This window comes from Falco rusticolus, chromosome 4, assembly GCF_015220075.1.
Source record: "Falco rusticolus isolate bFalRus1 chromosome 4, bFalRus1.pri, whole genome shotgun sequence".
NCBI classification, from domain to species: Eukaryota; Metazoa; Chordata; class Aves; order Falconiformes; family Falconidae; genus Falco; species Falco rusticolus.
The window spans coordinates 109,854,217-109,863,779 of NC_051190.1; the positions used below are offsets into that span (position 1 = coordinate 109,854,217).

General features: G+C 39.4%; 1 protein-coding gene across 1 annotated transcript in view; it reads left to right on the forward strand.

Annotated features, from left to right (window-relative positions):
* SKAP2 (src kinase associated phosphoprotein 2) overlaps positions 1 to 8,598 on the forward strand; it is a 119,034-nt gene extending 110,436 nt beyond the window's left edge. Inside the window, exons 12-13 of the mRNA XM_037383131.1 lie at positions 5,599 to 5,700; positions 6,108 to 8,598. Coding sequence (XP_037239028.1) covers positions 5,599 to 5,691 — 93 coding nt within the window. The 3' untranslated portion in view covers positions 5,692 to 5,700; positions 6,108 to 8,598. The remainder of the gene's footprint in view (positions 1 to 5,598; positions 5,701 to 6,107) is intronic.
* The last annotated feature ends 965 nt before the right edge of the window (positions 8,599 to 9,563 follow it).

Here is a 9,563-nt window from a genome sequence, read left to right on the forward strand (position 1 = left end):
TAAAATAAAATTAACAATGCAGCTGTTTTGTAATCACTGTGAGCATTTTGTACATTAGCTGTATAATCTTCATAAAATATATTTATTCGGTAGTTTTCAAGAAGATCTGAAAGGCATACTAAAATCCTGAGTGGATTTTTTTGTCAGGCTGTTTTCTGACCGATCATACTGAGATCAGTATTTAACAGTAATTTCTCTTTCCATGAGTGTACTGCCCGTGTCTATGTTAGCAAATAGGGCGTAGACTACCAATAGGAGTAGATTTGCAGAGTGAAACACATTTAGTGCTGAGGCTCCAGTGTCCACACAGTGTGTTTTTAAAGGTGTTTGATGTCCAAAGAGGTCTAGCCTGCTTTTGTGGAATGAGAACACATTAGTGGTTGGAGCACACTGAAGTGCATCTTCTGTTTTTATTTCATCTGAAAGAAATGTGGTGTGTGTACTCCGAGACTGACAGCTCTGCAAAGTGAGCCAGAGGAGGGAAAGTGGGAGCACTGGGAGATTCACTTCAGTGGAATGTTTCTGATCAAAAATAAAATGCAGTACTAGGTTGTACATTTTCTTCTTCTGGCTTGTTTACCTTACAGAAAAAAAAAAAAAACCCAAACAAACATGTCCAAACATAAGGTAAGAGCAAAGGCCTTTAAATGGAAGGTTAGTTAAGATAAACTAATGTAAAGTAACTCCAGCTTTGTTGGTTCGCATGTTGATAATATGTAAGCATTTACCTACATGATTAGAAAAAATTTTGTGTGTCATCTAATGGAAAATAAAATGCCCTTCTGTCCTTCCAGGGTTTTTTCAGGGGCCAGTTTTGCTTCGGAATTCAGTCTGCTTACCCTGATTTATACTGGGACTCTTTAGTTGGTGTCTTTTTTGTCTCATGTGATTGCAGGAAATAAAACGTAATAACGCAACTATACAGTAAATCTGAGGGTTATATGCTTAAAGATGACCATTTTATTGCTGTCTTATAACAACTCTACTACCTGTGAAGAGGTCTCATTCAGTTATCTGAAACATTTATCATTTTCCACTTTTTAGAGAAAATGCTGTTCTGTGCCAGAAATGCTCCCTGGTTGATAGTGTATCATTCAGCAATTACACCAAAGGAAGTTCTAAAACTTTTTAGCTAGTCTGAATCTTCTGGATGTTTTAAAGGTGTTTTAAAATATTATCTTGCCAAAATTGCCCCACAGGATATTCTTTTTTTAAAAAAAAAAATTTTCTCCCTGCTTCCCACACATCTTTAGCTTGATAGGAAAGGCTACTTAGTTTAAAGCCAAACAAAGTTATAGATAATGTTTTGCTTTTCAGTTTTAAAGTTTGCAGATATTCAGTCCTTCAGTTAATACTACTTAGAGTGCCACTGGAAGGGGGCAGGAGAATAATCTTTAATTCACACAGTTCAGGGTTTTTTGTTTTAAAAATCACAACCCCATTGTTTTCTTCAAGGCATTGAAAGATAATGATTTTCAGTAAGTCTTTTTTAAAAACAAACAAATAAAAAACCCCGCCCTGCAAACACAAAACCCATACCATATGCATTGAATAATAGGGACTAACTGCGCAAGGACCAGATGCTCTCAACTTTTGCTGAAGTCAGTAGAAGTTAATATGGTGCAAAGCATCTGGAGAGCCTCATTTATGCAGAGGATCTGTTCTAAAGGTAGAAACTGTTTTGGAAAGAGTCTTGAGTATAAAAATTTTCTCTTCTTGCACATCAAAATTCTTTTCTAGATAGTACAAAAATCTTGAATTTACGAGATATCTGTAAAAAGCGGGCAGTGTGTTTTCCCCAAGTGCAAAAACTTTCACGACCAGTGCCTTGTGGAGTCATAGGGACGTACACATTAGTCCGGTAAAACTGGTAGGATGGGGACAAGGAGAAACATCTGCTCACAGTGTGTTCAGTTAGGAGCATTTAAGGAGCCTGTAAACCCTGGTGGGGTTTTCTTTCCCCCGCTATCACAGCACGCTGTAGAGAGTGTTTCAGTGTGTTAAATGTGAAGTCATAACCTGTTCCTTGCTGCCCTGTGAAATCACTTCACTTTGGTTAATAAATTTCTGCCGGGGAAAAAAAAAATCCACTCTCCGGCAGAGGGTGGATGTGTAGAAGTAGCTTAGAAAGCGTTTGGTCATCTGTTAAGGTGGTTGTTTTGCATTATTTGGCATAACATATTCCGCTGCCCTGGTGCTTGTCATCCAGGGGTTGTGGTGCCCTTCCCCCCCCCCAGCTCCTGCCTAATATTGCCTGGTAAGGACGATGTGCTCCCACTCGCACGGCAGAGCTGCGGCCACACACTTGTGCGTTCTCCTCATCGCAGGGCGGCTGGATCTGGCCCTGCCCCCCTCTCCTATCCCTCTGTTTGCCTCGGAGCAATTCATTTTGCAGTTATTGAATTTCTTTGGAGAGTTATTTTCATACAGCGAGCATCACGGCACCTCTGGATCTCGATAGCGTTTCTACATAAGGAGAAAGGAGCTTTGTGTTAGTAATTACCTAACATTGTCAGGAGCTGACTGCAGGCCTCTTTCTAGTGATAACAGAATAACCACATAATGTAGCTTTATAGCACATGATTAATAGAAAATAATTACACATCCTACAAAGGGATGCAATATTTCTTATAAATTGACTACAATGGTTTCCTGTAGATTAAAGGACTCTTCATTATTTTATCAGTCCTTCTGAAGTACAGTCGCTTGCCTGTGTTAGCAGTGATGTTAAGAGCTGAATGGGGTGAGGGATACCAGATGGTAAACCCAGTGGTACCTAAGACCTGAAGCTGATGCTTGCGAAAGCACCGTGCTTCCCAACTCTTAGAAATTCATATAAAACTCCTAACTGTAGTCATATCCTTCTGCATATTAATCATTATTTCCTACAAACGTGAGTTTTAGACTTTTATTCTACACCTCTTAAACAGCAGTAATAGACACGGACCTCATAACAGCAGTGTATTAGTTAAATTATTTTGCTGTGAAGGAGTTTATAATTGATAATGTTGACAGAAACAATACATCAATTTGGATTTTATATGCGAGTTCAAGAAAGGACGGCGGGGGGACTGCTTTATCTGCCCGACTAGTAAGCACTCTTGTGGTACTAAGGACAGAAAGGAGTGGTTAGGAGCTTAAAGAGAAATGTCTTTAACCAGTTTAAAAGGGAGTGTTATCAAATTATTCTAAAACCTGAGATTAAAGTTTTATGTTCTTGGTAGCCAGGTATCTGCGTTATATTTTTGTTCAGACTTCTGTGGACTGCAGATAGTTTAACTGGGATTCATACTGCACTTGAGACCCATGCAAAGAATAATAACTTACGTAAAATAAAATGCAGTATTGTCTGTATGATATAATGGTTGCAGTGAATCCTTAAATTAGTTTACTAGTCTGTTACATCAACATTCATTTCATCTTCTCACTTAGCTTCATGCCAGTGGTGTATTAGTAAGTAGCAAACCCCAGAAAGTTTGTAAACAGCAGCATGCTTTTAATTCTGTTTTGAGGTATCTGAATTGTTTCTTTAAAAACATTTGTTTCTAAGTTCATGTAGTGTTGCCAAGTGGAACATTTTCAATGGATAATGTAGTCCACAGGCTTTTTCTATGCCATTTGTCATATGCAATTTAATGACCGCTTAACTAAGCCACTTCCCTCATTTCATGTATTGTTTGTTTTTTTGGCTGATCTCTAGCAAAACTTGCTTAATCACTCTTGCCAGTCACTTCACAAGTTCCATGTAACAGCTTCAAATCTTCTGTTGCTTTCTCTTGGAGAGATTTATTGCTGAGATTCCAGTAGTATACGTGAGTACTGCCCCTTTCAGCAATTTCCCACTTCAGTCTAGAAATCCAGTTTGTATATTTAACCAGGGTATTGTGTGATAACACATGGATTTTTAAACAGGCTGGTCTGGAACATTATAAACCTCAGTGTCACGGTATTATTTAGCCTTTAAGGGTTTGGGGTGTAACGTGTACCCCCATGGGAAAGGTTATGAGTGGTTCTTAACTTCTGGGGAGAGCAGTTTGCGCTGAAGATCAGGTTCAGATGCCTCTAGACTTTCAGAGCAGAGCCATCTCTGGCAGACTGCTCTGCAGTGGAAGGCGGAAAAAGGTGGAATTATTGTCGCAGCTTTCTTGTGCATGTGTTCACATCGTAAATGAAGGTTTTCCTGCTGCTTTTTATGTGTGTTTTCTTTAAATCACACTTACTGCTGTATTTTATGGATAGTAGGATAGAATCTTTTAAATCACTAATTCACTGTGAGGAGAAGGAGGAATACATTTAAGACTGGTGTTCAGCCTTCCGCAATAAGAAAATGCAAAAGTGTATGTGTGCCTGCATGCACGTGTGTTTTAAAAAAAAAAAAAAAAAAAAAAAAAAGAAGAGAGCTTGGGCCCACATCAAAGCGGGCCATCAGCGGGGCTTGTTGTAGTTAAGCGCAGGGAGGGCTGAGTACCGAAGTACCTCATAGGACCCCAGAGAACTGTTGACCAGGCCAGATATGCCAGTAGCAAATCATTATAGCTCAGGCTCTAATGAAGCTCCATTAACCCTTAAGATCCACCTGACTATTTATAACTGAAAAACTTTATCTACAGTCAAAATAATAGCTTCGTCTCAGTAGGACCATTAATTCAAAATCCTACAGCCTTTTGCTGTTCTCATCAGAAGAGCAGAGTAGCAGGAAGCAGATGTTGCTTATCAGAGATATCTGTGTATTTTGTATTTTCCATGTTTGTTCCAAAGTAATTTCTACCTTACTAATAATTCAATTTTGAACGGGGTCTCTGTTTTAATAATGCTTCATTTGTAACTCTCTCTATGTATGTGTGTGTGCAATTTCAGCTGTTAGAATTTATTGAACTGCTGTTAGGATTGATCTTAAAATATTTATCTCATAGGAAAAAAAATTAAATTTGGATCTCACAGTACTCTTACTTGGTATTGCTTTTGGAAGATATTATTTCTTTAAACTATTATAATCCATTTTGTTTCATATTTATCTCACTAAGCCTAAACAAATTTCAAACAAAAGTACATTAGTCATCTGTCAGACATATGAGATCTGCTGTAGAATTTTCTGCAAGCCTAAAGCAATAGTAGACTTTGTCCGTAGAAAGGCATTATGTATTATATATATGGTGTTCCCTTCACATTTGGGCGAAGTAGTTTTTAAAATAAGTTGATTGTAAGTTTCTTAGAGTTTAGCCTTGTGATACTGAAAGAATCCCAGTTGATTCTTATATGTCAACATTGTGCTATTAGATTTTAGTTACAAAGATAGAAAGTTCTTATATTTGTGATGAATAGAAGGTGGAGAGGTCAGCTGTTTTTAGTGGGTGTTATAGAGAAGTGTGTCTGTAATTAAGAAATTTTCTTGAGTATGCCTGGCCTTTTTAAATTTTAACTTCTGTCTTTGCCTAACTCTGCATGTGAATGCCTCTAACAAACAGATATAATGTTTTAATTTTCAATTGAAATGATTATAACTGTATATAAGAGAAAGCATCCACAAGGAGTTGCATACAAAACTCTGTTGCATTTATATCGGACTAAAGGTTAATATTGCATATTGTTTTCAATTAGGAGTACAATAGATTTGGCTGGTGGGTAGGAGAAATGAAGGGAACCATTGGCTTGGTGCCTAAAGCCTACATAATGGAGATGTATGATATTTGAGAGGCCTGGGTAAGTACATTTTAATCCAATCTTCTGTAATGGCTTATATGTTCCCTTGTTCTGTGTTTCATAAGTATTTCTTTCCTGGAACCTTTGTAGAAGTCCTGTTAACATAAAGATTATGGCAAAATATATTGAAGGTTCAATTAAAGCACTTTTTCTGGGATTCTGTATGAAATATTAAACCACAGTGTACAAAAGATGATGTATTTTATAACTATGTTCCTTGTCCAGATTTTTTTTTTTTTTAAATAAAATTGTTGTGCTTTCTGCTTGGTTTTGTTACTTTAGCAATATGTGTGTATCTGTCTGTGCAGAAAACTGTGGAAGGGGATAGATATTTGGACTGGGTTTGATATGCATGTTTGAGGTTTTTTGGTTAATGATGAACTTTCAACTTCCTTCTCCCTAATCAGGAGAAATCTGCACTGGAAATCAAGAGTGGTGTGCAGCTGCAGTTTACAGACCCAGCCTGTGAAAGAAGATTCTGCCATACACATTTTGTGGTTTCAGTGAATGTAGTCAGATCGTTGCCTTGTGTATATTTAACATTAAAAACTGTAGTTGATCATAATTCTGCGGAAATGTTTTTCTTAGCTACCTTTTGTAGAATTGTAATGCTAGGAAGTGAAATAGATGGTAATTAACATATGGGCCACAAGCAGCCAAATAGTGCCTGTTGCTCTTTTCTTAAGCATATATGGCAGCACGCTGCAGCTATAGGTTTCTGTTCTTTCAGGAAGTTTGGCTATGTTTTCCTGTTCCTCAGACTTAGAAAAATTAAGCTGAACTTTGCAAGTAGAAAACTATTACTCAATTCATGCATGCATTAACCTTTTAATGCTCACTGTACATTTTGTGCAGTTTCCTAGGAAAATCAAGGGAAATTTATGTGTAATATTGCAAGTCTTCAGGGTATTCTGCTTGAAAATGTTTTTGTATTACGTTTTAGCCAATGATTTATTTTTCTCATATGCTTAGTATCGTATTGTTAATATTTTGGTGCCACAAAATGAAGGCTTGGTTCTTTTGCTGATGTAATAAATCAGCCTGTGTGGTAATAGTGCTCTGATACCATTCTGATTTGGAGAGATGAATTCTGTGATGATTTGCAAAAAGATAGTATTTTAAACCCCACAATTTTTGCTAAGTCAACATGAGCTAAATGGCAGGTCCATGGCAGCGTGAAGTATTTTACCTGTACCTCACAGATACTTTCACAGAGTCAAATGTGGATACCTTCTTGAATTGTGGAGTTTCTGATACAAGTTTTGCAACAGACATCTTCAAATCTATGTGGATGTGTAACAGCTCCCCACAGTCTTAGTGCGAAATCCAGAACTTTGTGCCTAAAAGCATCAGTTGAAACATAAAAAAAGTACACTAAAATACAGCCGCTTGTGGACAAGGGGTTGGGCAAGTCAGAGTTAACACTTTAAATACTGTTGTTTTGGAGATGCACTTTTCTGTTAGCATGCAAGATCAACTTTTTTTGTATCCTCCCACACACTTGATTTGTGAGACCCTTAATCTGCCAGCCAGGCAGGTCAGGCCAGTCTGCAAACTGCTGAGCCTGTGCAGGTCCCCTTGTAGCTGCTTGTGCTGTTTATGCTTCAGGCGGGCCCTGGAAACACTGTGGGTTAAAAGGTAACGTTAGCCCGAACTCGGAATTAGATCCTTTCAGTAAACTAAGATGTTGTGCTTTACGTTAGCTGATGTATGGTACTTGATGGTACGCTGGATTCTAAAAGGAGTCGAACAGGGTACAGGGTTTTGTTGTAAATTTTTTTTTAAAAAAAAGAGGTAGTAATTGAAATTGATTCAGTACGTTATCAGCGAAGCATTAAAATGATAGATTGTAGTCTTCAGGTCTTTTACTACTTAAATTTATCAAGTGCACTTGTGGATTGTGTACAGCACGGGGAGCGTTAGCATCACGGCTAGAAAAGCTCCTTCTCTCCTGTGACCATGGCAGCGTAGTACATCTGCCCCACCGAAAGGTCTTTTTATCAATGACTTAATTCCAGATTCCACCACCACCTACTTTTTTGGGGCGTCAATCCAAGCCCCCCTCTCGTTGAGATAAACGCGTGGGGGCAAAACTTGAGCAGGACGGGAGCGGCGCGGGGGCAGCCGGTGCCGCAGGGAGGGAGGGGCGGCGGCTGCGCAGCCCCGCGCAGCCCCGCGCAGCCCCGCGCAGCCCCGCGCAGCCCCGCGCAGCCCCGCGCAGCCCCGCGCAGCCCTGCGCTGCGGTCCCGCGGCGGTAGGTGGCAGCAAATTTTCACATCACGGGCGGAGGCCGGGCCCGTCCCCTTCCCCTTCCCCCTTCCCCTTCCCCTTCCCCGCGCCGCTTCCGCCGCTTTGCCAGGAGAGGGCGCCCTCGCCCCAGCGATGAGCAGCGGGCCAGCCGCGCGCTCTCCGGGGTGGCGGCAGCCAGGGAAGTGGAGCGCCTTTTGTCTGTAGTTCGGCTTTAGGGCATCCCCTCGCCCTCAGTACGTGTTGAGGGGGAGTAAACAAGGTGCCTTAACACTCAAAACCTGCGAGATGTCCTGAAACTCACTTGCAGTGTCTTGGAATAACCCAGCAGTGCACCGCGGATAAACGCTTTACTTTAAATCTGTGCAAATACCATCATCTTTTTTGGATAAGAAAATCTCCATTAATACAGCTTAGAACTCAAAGCTAGAAAATGCTAATGGCTTTATTTTTGTTATTTACTTAGGTTGCACTTTCTGTGAACAGTAAGATAATTTTTTAAAAGGTGATTGTAAGTCATAATTTGTACGGCGTTTTACTCAATTATTTGCTCTGTTCTGGATTTGTACTATACTGCCATTAGATCTTACAATAATGTTCTACTCTGCAAATTTTTAAGGTTCAAATAAAGTTTAATTGTTTGCAAACTGTTATGATGCTAATAATTCAACAGCCTGCTGTGTTACTAATGAAATTACTTTGTTATGATTAATTTGGAAAATAGTGTGTTGATTGTAGTAATTAAGCACAACAAGGTGAAGTAAATGATTCTAATGCCATCTGGCCTCCAGACTGAATGAAGAAATGAAATGGGGCTGTCATTTGAATTTATTCAGAGAAGTAAGGGTAATACAAATGCTTTTTATAGCAGAGGCACCCAGATAAAATCCTGCCACTCCAGTATTTTTTCTATGTACTTCTACATACAGATAACTGGTTCCTATATTTTTCCAGCATCTAGTTAGGACATATATACCTCTTTGTGCATACTGCCACTAATTATATGTACTGATGGTAGCGTATGCACCGGTTCTTCCATCACAGGTCTGTATGGATGGCATTTAGAGAAGTGATATGCATTGGCTTGCCTTTTGCTCCACTATTAATGATGCAAACTTTCTTTGGCTGGAATTAAGCTGAATGTGAATGCTGGTTAAGATCCCATTCTATATTCAAATCCAAATGCATAAACTTTGTTCTTTCTGGTTCTGCAGTCTGAGTATGACATGGCATCAGAGGGACCGTAAAGAATAACCCTTTAGAACCTGATCCCAAGGCTGTTGGAACTGAGAAGCTATTGAATTCACTTGCTTCTGCATCGAGCTCTCAGAACAGTAACTCAAAAACGGGTGGCACAAAGTACCTTTTGCTGAATGCTCTTTGCCCTCTTTCTGAAAGAGATGCAATTATTTCCATAAGCTGAACTGCACCAAAGAAAGGCACTGAGTTCTCTATAGCTAAATGATAGAAATCCATTTTTCTATATCAGGTAAAGCAAAAAGGAGTTGTGGCTGTAGATCCGAGTCCTGGCTCGATCAAGTTCACTGGGATCTGTGGGAAAGCTGTAAAATATTAAAACATGTTATGAAAGTACCAGGTTGATGACAGTGGCATCT